Below are 17,424 nucleotides of genomic sequence, written 5' to 3' on the forward strand. Positions count from 1 at the left end.
AAGGTGAGTGGCAGGTGAGGTTAGGGAGATGCAGCTCAGTCAAAGCCCAGCCCGAGAGAGCCACAAAATGGTGAGAGTGTTATCTAATGTTTACCCTTCTTGTTCCCATACATCTCAGCAAGACTCTGAGGGGAGTAGACATCACCATTGTTTTCCTTTCACAGCCTATGATCTACTTTCTCTCACCAAAACATTCTACTCTGCTTCAAACTAGCACAACCTTCCAAATACATGAACACTATTGTACAATGGTATGAGAAAGAACAACATGGCTGTGGGTGATATGAAATGATTTTATGGTAACAAGTTTTAGTCACCCAATTAAGCATGCAGGAATCAGTCCAGAGTTCACTTCTGGCCACATCTACTGGCTCAGTCAGCCTGTGGCTGAAAGGGATAGTTAGGTGGAATCCACAGCCAAGACCATGGGCATTTTTCAGGCTAAACACTGGAACTTTTCAGCCCAGACAGAAGAGGACAACACCTCCCTGATTTAGGGAGGGAATTACTGCTTGTAGTACTTTTCTTAGCCTAAACATGGCTCCATACAAGAGAAGAGATCTGGGAAGTGCCCAGATCAGGAGAGTCTGCTCCTTCTCACACTCCAGAGACAGAAGGTTGACTTAATGCAGTCCCCACTCAGCTCACTCTGGATTTAGCTGGCCATGAGTTGTTGGATCAAGGGAGTACTGGTGGGACTTCACCTGCTCAGAAGATAATACAGGTGCCAGGGAAGGCCTGAGGCATGGTTGCACACAGAGGTCACAAGTGCTGCGTGTTGCAGGTAACTGAGGTCCGTAGTGCCTGGAGGCATATAACCAGGTCAACACTGTAAGGCATGTTCATACTCCCATGACCCACGGTGAAGCTGGTGGGTTTTTATAGACATAGACCAAGGGAGCTGTGCTAAATTTAGCTATTAAGAAGGGCAAACTTTGGTGATGAAAATCTAAGATGATTGTTTACACTGAATTGTCTTTGTTGTTTTTTTTTTCCTTGGCATTTGTCCTAGTGTCTTCTCCTTATGTAATGTAGCTATGTGCTTTCTCTCCTAAAGCATTACCTTCACATTTTAATAGCTTCCAGTCATCTTCAGCTGTGACATCTTGAAAGATTATGAATATATGCACCCCATCCACCTAACCACTAGATGGAAGGACTATGCAGTAAGAATACAGCATCCAGAGTCACTTCAAGTAACATTTACATCACACCACCTTAAAAATCAAGGGGGTTGCTTATGCATTTTATCTTTCAAGTCAGTGTTTTTTAAAATCTTGATTATTAAGATGAAAAATAATGTAAACTACTATACTCTGTGCCTCTAAATAGTGGATACTCTAACTGCCCTCTACCTAACCCACTCTAAAGAATGAATATGGAAATAGGGTGAAGCTGATGAATGCAACTGTCTTTGTAGACTTTACATCAAATCACCATGTTTTCCTCAGTACTTTAGAACTGCAGAGTAAAGAGAAGGCTATTTACAAGCAACAGTGTTCATTGCCAACCTATTTGTCAGTTATAAGTGCTTGTTTTGACATGATTAAATATTCAACAGTACTACCAAAACCAGAGACAAATGAAATATTCATTTCCCTCATTGGAGGGAAGTCGGCCAACATTTTGCCTACTATTGCTTCTTGAAATGAACAGATAGAAGCTAGACATTTTAATGCAAAAGCTGCAGTAGAGGAAAAAACAGGGAAAAAATGATTTTTTTTTCCTTCACAAACCAGTAAAGTAAGACAGTAATGTTTCTAACAAAACAAAACTAGGGAATGCTCTCCATTTATTGTTATGAATAACTAATCTACCAAATCCAACAGCGTCTCAAACTAAGAAGTGACTCCAATGCCAGTTATGATGAGCTTTCTTGAAACTCTTCCATCTCTACAGATTATGTCTTCAAGTGAAAATTAGGGAAAAAATGCCAAAAAAACCAACCCACTCCAAAGCATGAAAAGCTCTAAAAAGCTGTAGTAAGTGGAACTCCAAGTAAACTATTTTCACCATAAGCACCTTATAACTGGTATTTTATGGATTAATACTGAGATATAATACTTTGTCTGCTTTTTAAGATAGACAATCACAGGAAAAGAAGGCTCACTGGCTTAAAAATAAATTTCTTTATCAGTATTTCAGATGACTAAATTCAAAGTAAGAGTGACCACTGAAGAGATGTATAGTCTCTGTGAAAACTTCTGCTTTGGGCCATCTTATGGACCCTGACTCTACAGAGCATTTACACTTGTTCACTGGCTGAAATGAGATTTAGGTATGCACATGAGCACTACACTCAACTGGGGCAAATTAATGAGTTAATAGCAACAGATACAGAAGGAGGAAGCCATAAAATCACACAAGGGGCTTTACAGTTAATAATTTCAAGGTCACTATTAAGTTAAGGAACTGAAGACCATAGGAAGGGTATTTTATCAGCTGAAGTCTAGCTTTGTTGGGAATTTTTGTTACTGAAATGGGAATAGCCATCTTAATGCCTCAAGGTGAAGTGAAGCTATGCTTGAAATACAAAACTTACAGCTTTGTACATTGCCCTTGAAGCATAGCTGCCATTGCTGCCAATATCAGTAAAGTCCTATTGTGGAAAAGAAGAACACTATAATCCTCTTAGTTACAGGAATTCTTTTACTGCCCTAGCTGAAAGGCTTCTAGCAGTAATTTGACTTACACAGTGAACATGTTCCCATGCACTAAAGCAGCAGCTTATGGTGTCACTTCCAACATATACAACTAATTTTTTTCCCTCCTGTTTTTTTTTTTTCCTAGCTGTGGATTTTCTAGAAGCAGTATGCTTGAGAAAATTAGGTGTGAATTACACATAGCTATCATTTTGGGTTGAACTAGCAATTTGATTTTAGAAAGAGAAGTACCTTAGATACTCATACTTTCCCCAAATGGGAAGCTATAGACATATCCAGCAAGGATGATGGCTACACAAACATGACTGTGATCTTCCCATGCCCTGAGTTGGCATGGGAAAGCAATTCCAGTGGAAGAGCTGAGCAAGCACAGCACTCAGCCTTAAGTAATAAGCTCAGCTTGCCTCTAACTTAGCCTGTGCCTTGGGTTTAGCACTGGGCTAACATAGACATGAGAGGTCCATAGCTGCCTTGCATCTCACCAACCTGCAGTACAGCCAAAGTGTGGTCATCCCTAATTCAGCCAGGACAGACAGATTCCAACACCTTCAAAAGAGGGACTGCTGTGTCTGGTACAAGAATAAAGGGATAAGAAAAGTGGTTTGCCACCAGTCCATTATAAAGAAGCCCACACCCAACAACTGGCTTATGCAAACTGAATGACTCACTGAACGGTCTAAATGTATGGCAGCAACAAGTATAGCAACTTGGAAATGTTAAAAGCTATGCCCAACACTGGAGGAAAAAAAAGCTTCTGAGGTGAAACAGAATCACCATAACACTTAAGAGTCACCAGCCCTGGCAGCTCATTGAAACAGATATACTGTAAATGATACACTCTTCTCAAAAATGTGGTTTGTATGTATGTCCTCAGTACTTGTGGGACCACAAAGAGCTGCTATCATTGATATTGACAGTGACGCTTCTGTGGCACTTACCTGCCTGAAACAAATAAAAGATGTGTTGCAAATAAGATATGTGGAAAATGGGAACTTAAATGGCAGTCAAGTATCTGTTGAAGGTACAGTTAGTTGAAAAACACCTGGAGGGGCAAGAAGCATCAAGTGTTATGTCCAAAGTTATTTAAGGTCTAATTAATTTTCTATCAAAAAGGTGATCAAAAGAAACTATCTGCTATAAAATACTGTGGCTGTTGAAGTTTCCCGTGTCTAACATGACTTAAACTTCTGCAAATTCCCTAGATAGTTTGAGATATTTTAGCAGATAGTAAGTCATTCCCTTGAAGCCATCAGGTCTAATTTTCCCAAACTGACAGCAATCACAAACGCTACTACCTGCTTGTATTTGATTGCTAGTCTGAAGTCTGGTTCTAGTGAGCATGTAGTAACTGGCCTTAACTCACATCAGACGACATTCCTATCAACTGGTTCAGGAAGAACCAGCATGAATTTGCCTTGAAACAGAGTGTATCTTATGGATGATAAAGAATCATAGAATCATAGAATCAAACAGGTTGGAAGAGACCTCCAAGATCATCCAGGCCAACCTAGTACCCAGCCCTGTCCAGTCATCTAGACCATGGCACTAAGTGCCTCATCCAGTCTTTTCTTGAACACCTCCAGGGACGGTGCCTCCACCACCTCCCTGGGCAGCCCATTCCAATGGCAAAACTTTAAAGCTTTAGAAATGAGATTCACTAGTCTGCTTCCAGCATGTCCTACAAAGGGGATGAGTCCCCCTTGATCAGGGAAAACCCCTATGTTAGCCTGAAAAAATGCTGAGTGAAAGCTGGCTCTGGTTCTAGGGGTTGTGAAGAGTGCAATGGTCCCTATGAAGGGGGTAGCACTAACAATTGAGAGCACTGGAAGTACTGAATGTTGATGGGCCTTCTATGATAGCAAATATCAGGTTCATTTCTCTGTTCCTTCAATCCAAAGTAGCTGAAAATCAGTCCCAGGCCATGGTTGATGTTGCAGTTACTTGGGTGTAGACCTATCTGGAGCTTTTTTAGAAACAGAAAGGAGACTTTGGTGTGTATTCTGACGGCCACAAGACAGGCTCCTTTCTGACCTGTTGCTGAGCATCCAGATTGCCACTTTCAGCCACCTGGCGGCAAGAACTGAAAGGCCTGAGCAGATCCCCTGTCCTCCGCTTCACCGCAGAAGAAGCCCAGAAAACCAATCTGGCCTAATCTTTTGATGGATAAGGTTATGTGAAATGAACCTGATGCAGAAAAGAGCAGTAAGGGACAGAAGTTGATACTCCTATTCCCATTCCTGGGACTTTACACTAGCATACATCCAGAAAGTGACAATACTGCCAAAACAAGCATTAAAAAAAAAAAAAAAAAAAAAAAAAAGATAAAAACTACTGTACTTCAAAGGGATAACAGGGAAATTAGAGGCTTAGCAAAAGACTGACCCTGAACTGGTTCTGGAGAACAAAGATTGCTGGTGTCCAGATACATCTATCCCATGATTACAGGACTTTCACAGTAGGAAATCTATTCTTCCTTGGGACTGAGGTAAGGTTGAGAGGGGTGGGAGAAGGTGGAAGGGTGGTTGAGAGCCCCTCCTGGGGACTCAGGTTTCTGTGTTTTCTGTATTACCTTTTAGTTTGTATATTTCTGTCTATAACTGTATATACTGTAAATATCTGCTTGTATATTGTGCTAGCTGTAAATAAATAGCTTCATTTATATTGCCAGAGCTGGCTGAGACTAGTCTGGGTGATTTCTAAAGTGTGGGGGAGTGGGGAACACCCAAACCATCACAAAGGTACTCTATCCTTCTGCACAGAAAAGGACAGACCTATTGTCTGCTTCCTTAAGGATGCAGCTTTCCTTTTCTTCAGTTTCTGAGCTAACAAGCTCCACAGTTACAACAAAATATTTGCATCTCTTTTTGCTAATCCCATCCACTACCTGCTGCAATTTCCCCTTTTCATTGGCTTATGATCCCTCCAGACTTTGATCAGTGCCGCTGAAATTTTTCATGCTCTGCCCAGCTCCCCAGTTTCTTCTTTTCCAATCATGAAATAACACTGCAGCCTGTCACTTAATGAGCAATGTATCTGCTACAGCTTGTCAGCTTGCAGGGGAGGGAATGCAGCTTTTGAGGTCAACCAAGCAATGAGCTCCCTTTGAGAACACTTCTACTGTGGCCATTCTCCTCATTAAATACCACCGTAGCTTCTCCCTCTCCCTGTGGCCTGTCACATCTAATGTACCTGCTCAGCACACTGCCATAGTCACCTAATTACTGGTGTCTTGCATGTCAGATAGAGTGTAAAAAGGTATGTATGTGAGATGCAGCTTGGCTACCGGGCAAATCCAGATGAGAGCTAATTGTGCTGGTTTTGTGCTCAGTGCCTTGAGATTAGACAAGGTTGCCTGTTGCTGCCTCCAGATGAGTTCTGAAGAAAAAAACCCAAACAACTCAAGACACTTCTGCTACATCCTAGAATGAAAGTAGGGGAGTATTGTGGTAGACCTAATGAGCCAAAAATGGTCTTGTGCTTGTCCTGGCTTGCCCAGGCATGTTTTTTGCTCTCCTTCCTTCTGTGCTGGGGAGAAGTGACCACGGGAAAGAGGACAAAGAACCTGGAGCCACTGAGTCTAAGGATTCTGGCCTGCCCAGACTTGTTTCGCTCCTGTGGTAAACAAGGTACATACACTTAGCTCACACCTGCCAGATGCAAGGCCTATGCTTTTCCCAAATTTGGACAAAGCAAGCCTATGGTTTCACCTAATATGGTCAAGCTTGGCTAACTGCCATTCTGATTGGCTATTCTGTGTCCAAGGGCCTATTAGTCTTGGCTACATTGATAAAAGGAGATAGGCAGGTAAACACAATGTGCTCTACTGTTGTACTCGTGCTTGCTACTGCCTGCTGCCATTGCTCTCTGTTCCTGGCAGTATATTGCCTTACTGCCTTATTGCCTTCAGCAGCATTATGTTAAAGCTATAAGCTAGCTCTGCTGAATTGCCTGGAAACTACCTGCCTCGAGTTTACCAGGACAAGGCTCTAAATGTCTCCACACCATCAGCCTGCATAGCCAGCGTTATATCATGCTAAGACTGCACATCACAAGACATCCTGCCTACACATGAAAGTCTGCTGCCAAGATGGAAAGTCCTGGATACCACAGATTGTCTAGAGGTCCAGGTCAGAGACAGTCTGAGAAGAAACCTGTGAAGAGTCAGAAGTCTCATCAGCTGACAAGACAAGTAACAGAATTCCCTGAAAGCATTTGGGTAATCTCTGAAGCTGTGAGTTGTGAGATAATATTTTGTGAGTAAATGCTTAAAGCCTCTGTAGTTCACTGTAGGCTTCTGCCATAAGCAGAAAGGAGCTCCTTGAATCCATCTATTGGGCAAGTGGTATTGACTGCAAGTGGTATTATATATTGACCGTGGGAACCTTCTCTTCCAGTTCAGTTAGAGTTTATATTTTTGCTGGTTATTTCTAGATACTATGCTATTGTCTGTATAAAGTTTCCATGACCATGTGAGGAACTAATTATGATTAAAATTAGCGGTCAGGGATAGCAGGAGTTCTGAATATCAAAATTAATAAACAGTATTAATTTGGGGGAAAAAATAATCTCACATGAGTTAATTACCCTTTCATAACAGGGAGAAACAACAGTTTCTCATTAAAAAAAACCAAACTCTCAACATTCAGCTCCCCCACAACTCCCTTCTTTTTTTCTTTAAATATAATGCTTTGCCTACATTTAGACTACCCCATTTGGCAAGAGGATATCTGTTGGATATAGTAATAGTAAATGTAGTGATTTTATAGAATTGTCTGAATATTATACAGTGGTACAGCTATTGGAATTTGAAATACTGAAAAACAATGCAATAAACGGACTGGATTGGACCTTGCTTATGTTAAGCTTTTTTTCCCATCTCTTATTACCACCTTTGCCGATGGTAAGCAGCCTATGACAAATATCTATGTCCCATAGATAACAGTAAAGACATGCGTTTTCCAGCCATCCGAAGTAAATACCTTTTGATCCCAAGGGGCTGGTGCTTCTTGTGCCATTTTAAAAAGATGTGGTTTAGGTCCTGTATGTATTTTAACTGTACATTTTATATATATCCTGTTCACATTTAGGCTGGGCTTTACAAGCTTGGTTATTCTCAAACATTGTTTGAATCTATTTTTTCTCCTCACTGTCTAATGTGCTTCTATCAGCTGGCTGTCCAGACACTAAGCATTTCTGGGAAGCACTTCCATTTGACTACTGAAAATATAGTGTGGTAATTTAATTAAATTGTCTGGTGGTTTTAAATTAAGAAATGGAATAATTTTAATGTGAAATTGCCTAATGTTTTTTCACTTGCAATACTGGAATCTTTCTGTAGGTTACATTACCTTGAGAAATATTATGCTGGAGGTTTTTCAGCATCTCTGAATAGCTAATTTTTAAAGATAACATCTTCTAAAGGTAGGCTACAAAGGCAATGAAACCAAGCATATATAAAATACATAGTATATGGTTTCAAAATCTGGACTGTGGGGACACTTCCTACAGAGTAGTCTAGCACTTAGTGAAATCCTCTGGCATTTCTTGCATTGTTGTCAACAGATCTCAGAATGTTCCAGGGTGATACTGCCACCACCCTTAGACTCTGCTGCTTGCCTTCACCACTATCAAAACAGCTATGTTTGGACTTAAGTAGCTTGTAGAGACAGAAAGAGCATGGTAAACAAGATCACACAGTTCAGCTGCTTCCCACAACAGAGTAAGGGCAGTCACATAGCACCCTGGCAGGATGTGGAGAGGCATCAAGCAATACAGCTTTTCTTCTACCTCTTGAGTCGTGCAAGCACAATGCGAAGAAAAGGTGAGATTACTGAGAAAGCAGATGAGTTACATAAGCATAAAACATAGGCAACAGTTACAGCAGTACCAGATATCAATTAAGACTTGAGAGAAGCACCAATTACATTTGGGGTCCGTTGCAAGGGATTTCTAGAGGTCATTTGTCCTTTCTCACCTCTAGTTCATTACTTGCAATTCTTACTGCAATTCCATACTTCTGATGTCCTCTACACAGCAGCAGGAATAGAAATGTACTTCTGAAAAACAAAAATATACTTTTGAAAACCCCTAAAATTCTCATTTGTTGATTTGCAGAAGCTGGACTGTAAAAAAATACTAGATAATTATAATATGAGGCACATAAAAGTCAAAACAATTGGCTGTGTTGGTGCAAACATAAAGTGAAAGACTCTGTGAGCGTGACAGCTAACTCAGTTTGCTTTCCAATAGGTTTGTCTCATGACAAATGAGTTTTTAAACTCAATTATAGCAGACTGCAGCAGAAGGTCACCCTTAATAGATACTGGGGATGTATAAAGAATGTCCTATTTCAGGAACAGCTGTGATCAAAGCCTTCTCATTTTAATTATTGGAAGAGGAAGATAGGAGGAAAAAAATAAAATCAAAACAAAAACCTCGAGTGGATTCTCTGGTGTCTAATTTGTGTTTGTTGCACATTGCATTTTTATTCTTAATGGAAGCATTAATAAGGATCCTTCTGCTCCAGTGATACGCAAAGAACTCAGTCTCATGGATTCCTGTCATCCTGATGAGTTCCAAAAATTACAATCAAATTTGCCAGAAGCATATTGGGACTATCAGACAAACAGATTTATTAACATATCAATGTAGTGGTGGTGACAATGCAGTCTTCTCTTCCGAAAGACATAAGATAAAGGTGTGAAAATAGAAGGACACATACCAAAATCACATCTGTAATCAATTCAGTGTCCTCGCTGGAGTTAAATCCAGTCAGTGGCTGGTCACAAGTGGTGTTCCCTATGGACACTTTTCTTTAATAACTATCAATGATCTGGAGGAGGGGATTGAGTCCATCTTCAGTAAATTTGCAGATTAGACTAGGTTGGGAGTGAATGTTCACCTGCTTGAGATTAGGAAGGCTCTACAGAGGGACCTGGACAGGCTGGATCAATGGGCCAAAGCTGGCTGTATGAGATACAACAAGGTCCGGGGCCAGATTCTACACTCCAGACACAACAACTACATGCAATGCTGTAGGTTTGAGGAAGAGTAGTTAGAAAGGTGCCCAGCTGAGAAAGACCTGGGGGTACTGATTTACAGGTGACTGAATATGAGCCAGAGTTGTGCACAGACAGCCAAGGAGACCAACAGCATCCTGGCCTACATCAGGAATACTGTAACAAGCAGGACCAGGGAAGTGATTGTCCCCCCCCCTGTACTCAGCACTAATAAGGCTACACTTTGAGTATTGTTTTCAGTTTTGGCCCCTCACTACCAGAAAGACTGAGTTGCTGTGTCTGGTCCAGTGAAGAGCAAAAAAGCTGGTAAAGGATCAGGAGAACAGGTCTTATGCCGAGCAACTGAGGGAATTGGAGTTGCTCAGCCTGGAGAAAAGGAGGCTGCAGGGAGACCTTCTTGCTCTCTACAATTATCTGAAAGGAGGTTGAAGGGAGTTGGGTGTTGGTCTTTTCTTTCTAGTAGCAAGTGACAGGATGAGAGGAAATTGCATCAAGTTGCACCAGAGTTGGTTTAGACTGGGTATTAGATGAAACTTCTTCACTGAAAGGATTATCAAACACGGGAGTAGGCTCCTGAGAGAAGTGGTTGAATCGTCATCCCTGGAGGTGTTTAAAAAACACATAGATGTGGTGCTAAGGGGAGTGATTTAACACCAGACTTGATGGAGTTAGATAATGGTTGAACTCTATGATCTTAAAGGTCTTTTCCAACCAAAATTTTTTTATGATTCTATGATTCACTTTTACACAACTATCCTTCTCTTATGTATACTTCATCTGTGCAGAGGGTAAATTCTTTCAAACTCCACAAGACAGAGATATTATCTAAACACAGTGGAAAAAAATGTGTTGGCTGACACCTCTGCGTTTATTGAAGATACTTAGCTGAGGATGCCATGAATCACAGAAACGTCCAGGTTGGACAAGACCCTCAGGATCACCAAGTGCAACCTATAACCCTATTCTACAAGATTCACCTTAAACCATATCCCTAAGCACCACATCCAAACAACCCTTAAACGCATCCAGGGTTAGTGACTAAACCACCTCCCTGGGCAGTTCATTCCAGTGCCTGACCACTTTCTCAATGAAAACCATTTTCCTAATATCCAGTCTAAACCTACCCAGCCTCAACTTGAGGCTGTTACCCCTTGTTCTGTCTCCAATCACCTGTGAGACCAGCACCAGCCTTTCCACAATATCCCTTCAGGTACTTGTAGACAGCAGTGACTAGGTGGGGCTTCACATTCCTCAGTTAATATTAAACTTGTGACATATCTGCAGCTAACATAGGATTGTAGATTCTTCAGACAGAGAAAATGTGCATTAGTCATGTCCAAGTGATACAGGATGGAACCATTAGCTATTATTAATTCTTTTTCCAAGCTAAAGTAATTATGAGATAAACAGGTTCTATTCCTGTGGGGGGCGGGGGAGAAGAAAAAGAGGACTAGTTGCCAGTGTTTTCAGAAAGGATGGATTTTATTTTGTAATTGCCTTTTCACAGAAAATCATTAAAAGACTAGAAGGAAAAATGCCTGTTATTTTCCAACAGACCAAGTTTGTGAGTGTTTGAGTGGGAATATTTCTGCTGAAACTCCAGGTAGAACCAATCACTCCAGAAGGCTAGAGTCGTAATTAATTAAAAACAAACAGTGTCACCTTATTATTTTGCCTTCCATATACACTTATGCAGCTACTATGTATGTTTTTAACTCTCAGTCTGATTCATAAACACATATGTTATGCAAAAGCAGCTGCACACCAGAAAGAGGTAGATGAGCATGTGCAAGTTGTGTGCCTGGCAACAGCAGATGACATTCAGCTCAGGTGACTAATGGCTTCCACCTTTAACTGTCTTCTAATAATTTACAGAATTGTACACATCAGTGCTCTCCTGTATCAGGTTAAACCCATTCATCCCTTCTTTTTTAGGTAAAATCTGGATGTGTTGCATTCCAAGAACCTGCCTTTTTACTTATTTATTTATGCTTGTACTCTACAGAGGCTTAGTTCCCTAGGGTGCAATTTACTCTCAAGTGTCACATTCAGGAGGCAAAAATTCCTTAAAGTAGGCATAAATTACACTTGTCTGGGTATAAGACTCAGTCAATATAGTTTAAATATTTGAGTCAATATAGTTTAAATATTTGAATACTTCATGAAATCCTGCTAGCACCTCTGGATTTTCTAATCACACACTGGAGGGAAGATGAGGAATTAATCAAAACCTTGGGAGACCAGTTTTCTGATGCTCCATCTAGAGTTGATGGAGAGAGATTGGGTCCAAAATTAGCCTCCTTGCAGAGTCTGTTTTCCTTTGTTGGCTGCAAAGATGCTTAAGGAAACTGAAGAACTTTTTTCATAATCCAGGTAAAACAAGGCTGAGCACCCAAACCTGATTCTCCTGGTTTAAGACAGCCTACTTTCACAAGCAAGGCCCACACGCAATGAAAAGCTTCCCATTGCATTCGCTCACTTTTGAAGATATCTTCATTTTGCTTCTGCTTATCCAAAAGCAGTGGTCTAAGGTTGATAAAGCAGTCAGTTCAACAGCTCACCTTCTTATATTCTGACTTTTTCATATCTCCCCCTAGGTTGGAAAAATCCACAAGAGCGCTGCCCGCAAAAGAGAATACCACGTACTTTTCATGGTGATCACCACAGTTGTCTGTTATCTCGTCTGCTGGATACCCTATGGAGTTATAGCATTGCTTGCAACATTTGGTAAGCCAGGTGTGGTGACCCCAGTTGCAAGCATCATACCTTCCATCCTAGCAAAAAGCAGCACTGTTTGCAATCCCATTATCTACATACTTATGAATAAACAGGTAAGACATTTATTATTTCAGAACTGTATTTTCTTCAGTGTTTATCAAACATTCTTGACTGCTATGACTGGAACATGTCCAGAGAAGGGCAACGAAGCTGGTGAGGGGCCTGGAACACAAATCCTATGAGGAGAGGTTGAGGGAGCTGGGCCTGTTTAGCCTGGAGAAGAGGAGGCTCAGGGGTGATCTTATTACTGTCTACAACTACCTGAAGGGGCATTGTAGCCAGGTGGGGGGTGGCCTCTTCTCCCAGGTAACCAGCAATAGAACAAGGGGACACAGTCTCAAGTTGTGCCAGGGTAGGTATAGGCTGGATGTTAGGAAGAAGTTCTTCACAGAGAGAGTGATTGGCATTGGAATGGGCTGCCCAGGGAGGTGGTGGAGGCACCGTCCCTGGGGGTCTTCAAGAAAAGACTGGATGAGGCACTTAGTGCCATGGTCTAGTTGATTGGATAGGGCAGGGTGATAGGTTGGACATGATCTTGGAGGTCTCTTCCAACCTGGTTGATTCTATGATTCTATGATTCTATGATTCTATGACTACCAGTCCTGTGAATGTGTCTTTACAAGAAGGACATTCAAGGCTTCTCCAAATGATATTACTGAACTCTTGCTGTGGAAGTGTTTCCAATCAACAATGTGTTGCTAGATAGGAAGAACAGTTTGCTTACTGAAATTGCTTGTGTTGTTCTGAGGCACGCTGGGTGTTCATTAATTTGTATTGTACAGAGTTAGTTGCCAAAGGCATCAGATACTATTTACAGGAATACTCAAATGTTTGGGATGGGAGGGAGTAAAGAAGAAAAGGAAGGGATTTAATGTCCTTGGAAACAAGATAAAGGAGGAGACCTATTGAAATACCATTTTAGTGACAGATCCTCTTGAAAACAAATGGTCATTGTAATTACAGGGATTTCTTGGGACATCTATGTCCGTCCTGTTGATTTCCCAGTTCAGCTACATGCCAAAATAGATAATTAATTCCATCTCACAAGGACAAATTCTATCACTTCTAAAATGCCTAGATACAATATTGATTCCTTGATTCTGCAAATGACTCTTTCAGCAGACAAAAGTGAGCTTCCTGATGTTTCTGTGTTAACAGTTATGATTCTAAAGCTTGATAATGGCAGATCTGGAAGTTTCAGAAGTGTTTGGCAGTAAGAAATCTGCTAAATATGTATGCTTTATGAAAATGCCTTATCTTTTATTTACATTATGTGTTAATGTAAGCTGTTCTCAGTTTCCTTTCTGCATTATGTCCATGAAACTAGTATAAAGCAGCTAAACTCCCTTTGTCCTCTCTTGCTCAGTCTATGCTGGAGTCCACCCATAATATTTATCAAAAGCAGCATTATACAATTATGGACTTAGACAAGAGAGAGGTTCAGTGTAACAGCCAAATAGATTCCAGTTTTGCCACAGCCTGAGAGCTTGATCTGCTTCATCCTGCTTAAAATTCTTAAACAAGAAATCAGTTTACTCCTGGAGTTTGAAGTGAAGATCGTAGGCTGTGAAACCTCTGCGAAATCAGAAGGAAAAAAACACTATTGCCTTTCTCAAGACTCTTGGCCCAGGTGGCCAAGAGAGCCAATGGCATCCTGGCCTGCACCAGGAACAGTGTGGCCAGTAGGACAAGGGAGGTTATTGTTCCCCTGTACTCAGCACTGGTCAGGCCACACCTTGAGTACTGTGTCCAGTTCTGGGCTCCTCAGTTCAAGAGAGATGTTGAGGTGCTGGAATGTGTCCAGAGAAGGGCAACAAAGCTGGTGAAAAGCCTGGAACACAAACCCTATGAAGAGATGCTGAGGGAGCTGGGGTTGTTTAGCCTGGAGAGGAGGAGGCTCAGGGGAGACCTCATTGCTGTCTACAACTACCTGAGGGGAGGTTGTGGCCAGGAGGAGGTTGCTCTCTTCTCTCAGGTGGCCAGCGCCAGAACGAGAGAACACAGCCTCAGGCTGCACCAGGGGAAATTTAGGCTGGAGGTGAGGAGAAAGTTCTTCACTGAGAGAGTCATTGGACACTGGAATGGGCTGCCCAGGGAGGTGGTGGAGTCACCATCCCTGGAGCTGTTCAAGGCTGGATTGGACGTGGCACTTGGTGCCATGGTCTAGCCTTGAGCTCTGTGGTAAAGGGTTGGACTTGATGATCTGTGAGGTCTCTTCCAACCCTGATAATACTGTGATACTGTGATACTGTGATTCTATGATCCTATGACATGAACTCAGTACAGAGCCTTCGTGCCTCTATTCTCAGCTGCTCCAAGCAGTTATTGTGTGTTCTGCAGCATCTTATGAGATAGTCATGCTGCTGTGGGTGTGCTGAAACTAAAAGCTCACCACTGAGAAAGCTGGTTGGCAAGAATAAAACCAGCGTGTCTGCACATCACAGGAATGTAGCAAGCTGTCTAAAATCTCCCCTTTCAGTAGCTGCCTCTTGCAAAACTTCTGAATGCTTTAACTTGTTTCTCAATATGGGGTTCACTTTTGATTCAGTTATAAAGAAAGATCAGTGTGGGATGAACTGTCTACAATGGAAAGATCTATTAGAACAGTTTTAAGGCAAGGCAGGCTGTTTCCTAGCAGCAGGAACTGAAAAGACTGTTGAACAATTCAGAAGAACCATAGCAAACAGTTTCTGAAATCCTGTTCCTTAGTCTGCAGTCACATCTGAGACCAATGTATTGGATTTCTCTCTTTGAAAACTGAGAATATTTCATCTGTTTCCCAAGTGTCTACTGTTCCACAGCTGCCACTGTTTGGCTAAAAAAACACAAGAGAGCAAAGTCAAATCAGTCTTGGAGGGTGGATCATTACTTGCCAGCTGGAAGTCACTGCATGGGTTGATTTTTTTTCATAGGTAGCTTCCTTATTGTTGCAGAAATCAGAGAAAAGGCATTCATGAAAAGGCACTCAGTTAGATTAAGGGTAAATATATGTTGCTGTAATAAAAACAAAGTGATAGTTAATGCCAAGCATTAATCAGCAGCTCTCATCTGCTGTGCCACTAGGTATCACCAGTAAAAGATAATTGGGTGTATCTGACACTGAGGAATAAGCTTGGCTCAAAAAGAGCAAAACACATTCCTCCCTCAGTTCTTCTTCCTTTCAGAACAAAAGCAATAGTAACACCCTCATCTGATGTCTCACCAGACTTGCATCCCAGTGAGTCTGTGGTGTTGTCATTCTTTTTTTGTGAATAATTTTTTTGGTGAATTTAACACCTCAGAAAAAGCTGTCTTCTTCCCAGCACTCAGCTTTTCTGGGATTCATACTTAGCTGAGAATTGTCACAGGAGACTGGTGTCATCCAAACCAGAAATTATTTTGCCTGCATTTTTCACAGTCCTCTTTCTGGATGTGAGATGCCACAGTAGGCTGTTTACTCCTGAATCTTGTAAATATGCTGAGAACATATGGCTTAATTTTTAGTTCTTTGTGCACAAGCTAACTTCTTTGCTTTAAGACATGTCCTGAAGATTGCAAAATGGCATTGGCTGACTGCAGCTGTGGTGTTAGCTTCTAGTAATCATAAATCAAAGTGGAATATTGTGGAACCGTCAGCCTCTGAGTCAGCCTTAAAACTCATCCTGCAGCTTTAAATTAACTCTCAAACTGGCTGTGAGTCACTTCCATGGTTGAAGAACCTCAGAAAAAAGGTTTTGTCTTTATTGTTGCCTTCTGCACTGACCTGAGTCAGTAAAGTGGTGAGGAAAATGGTGAATTTCTTTGCATCTTAAGGGCCAGGCTTGACAGTACAAGGCATTCTTCTACTCTTCTCCAGGAGAAAAGAGATGCATCATTTAAGCTGAACTGTTACTGAGCCGGTTGTATCATGCCAGGCTTGGCATGATAACTTCACTGACAAAAGTGTAAAGTACAAAACTGCCTAAGATTGAATAGTGTTTGGGTTGAAGCTGGAGGAGAAATTAGAGAAGGAAATACCATTTTCCCTGTTCTGTCACTTTTGCCGGTTGGCAACATGACCATATGTGTCTGGGGCAGCCCTCCCTGAGTGGCAGGCCCTGAAAATGTAGCACACAGTCAAGTATCATACAAACTGGGCTGGTACTGCCACCCAGTTGCCAGAGCAAGCTGTGGAGGGTCAACATGCTTAGGCTTGCAGTGCATCAGCCCTTTACAGTTAATGAAGGTACAGGGATTTTCTGTTTGATCTTCTCTTACCTATCTGTCTTATTTCAATCACAGCTTCTGTTAACATCATCTACCTTCAAGCTTCCACCCATGCAGCCACCCCACACAGACTTCTAATAAAAGCTTCAACTACTTTCCCTTCACCATGGCAGTGCTGACTGGGACCTGTTTTCACATGTGACACACAAGCAGGTGCTTGTAGCCATAGGACTGCTGTTAAGAAGGTGATAGCTGGGGAGCATCTTGGTTTGGAGGGCAGAAGGGCTCTGCAGCGGGACCTTGACTGCCTGGACAGATGGGCAGAGTCCAATGGGATGGGGTTCAATAGCTCCAAGTGCAGGGTGCTGCACTTTGGCCACAACAACCCCATGCAGAGATACAGGCTGGGGTCGGAGTGGCTGGAGAGCAGCCAGACAGAGAGGGATCTGGGGGTACTGATTGATACCCGCCTGAACATGAGCCAGCAGTGTGCCCAGGTGGCCAAGAGGGCCAATGGCATCCTGGCCTGCATCAGGTGGAGTTGTCATCCCTGGGGCAGTTCAAGGCAAGGTTGGATGTGGCACTTGGTGCCATGGTCTAGCCTTGGGCACTGTGGTAAAGGGTTGGACTTGATGATCTGTGAGGTCTCTTCCAACCTTGGTGATACTGTGATACTGTGATACTGTTTCATGTATTCTACAGGACACCACAGCAACCCCAACATGGAAGAGATGTCTGGCTGGTCTAAGTGTATGTGAGGAGATACTACACTTGCAATC

General features: G+C 42.0%; 1 protein-coding gene across 1 annotated transcript in view; it reads left to right on the top strand.

The window, feature by feature from the left end:
- Window positions 1-17,424, top strand: part of LOC135175482 (pinopsin-like) — a 96,965-nt gene that overhangs the window by 59,166 nt on the left and 20,375 nt on the right. The window contains exon 3 of the mRNA XM_064143647.1: window positions 12,280-12,513. Coding sequence (XP_063999717.1) covers window positions 12,280-12,513 — 234 coding nt within the window. The remainder of the gene's footprint in view (window positions 1-12,279; window positions 12,514-17,424) is intronic.

The sequence above is a fragment of the Pogoniulus pusillus genome, chromosome 5, assembly GCF_015220805.1.
Source record: "Pogoniulus pusillus isolate bPogPus1 chromosome 5, bPogPus1.pri, whole genome shotgun sequence".
Classification (NCBI taxonomy): Eukaryota; Metazoa; Chordata; class Aves; order Piciformes; family Lybiidae; genus Pogoniulus; species Pogoniulus pusillus.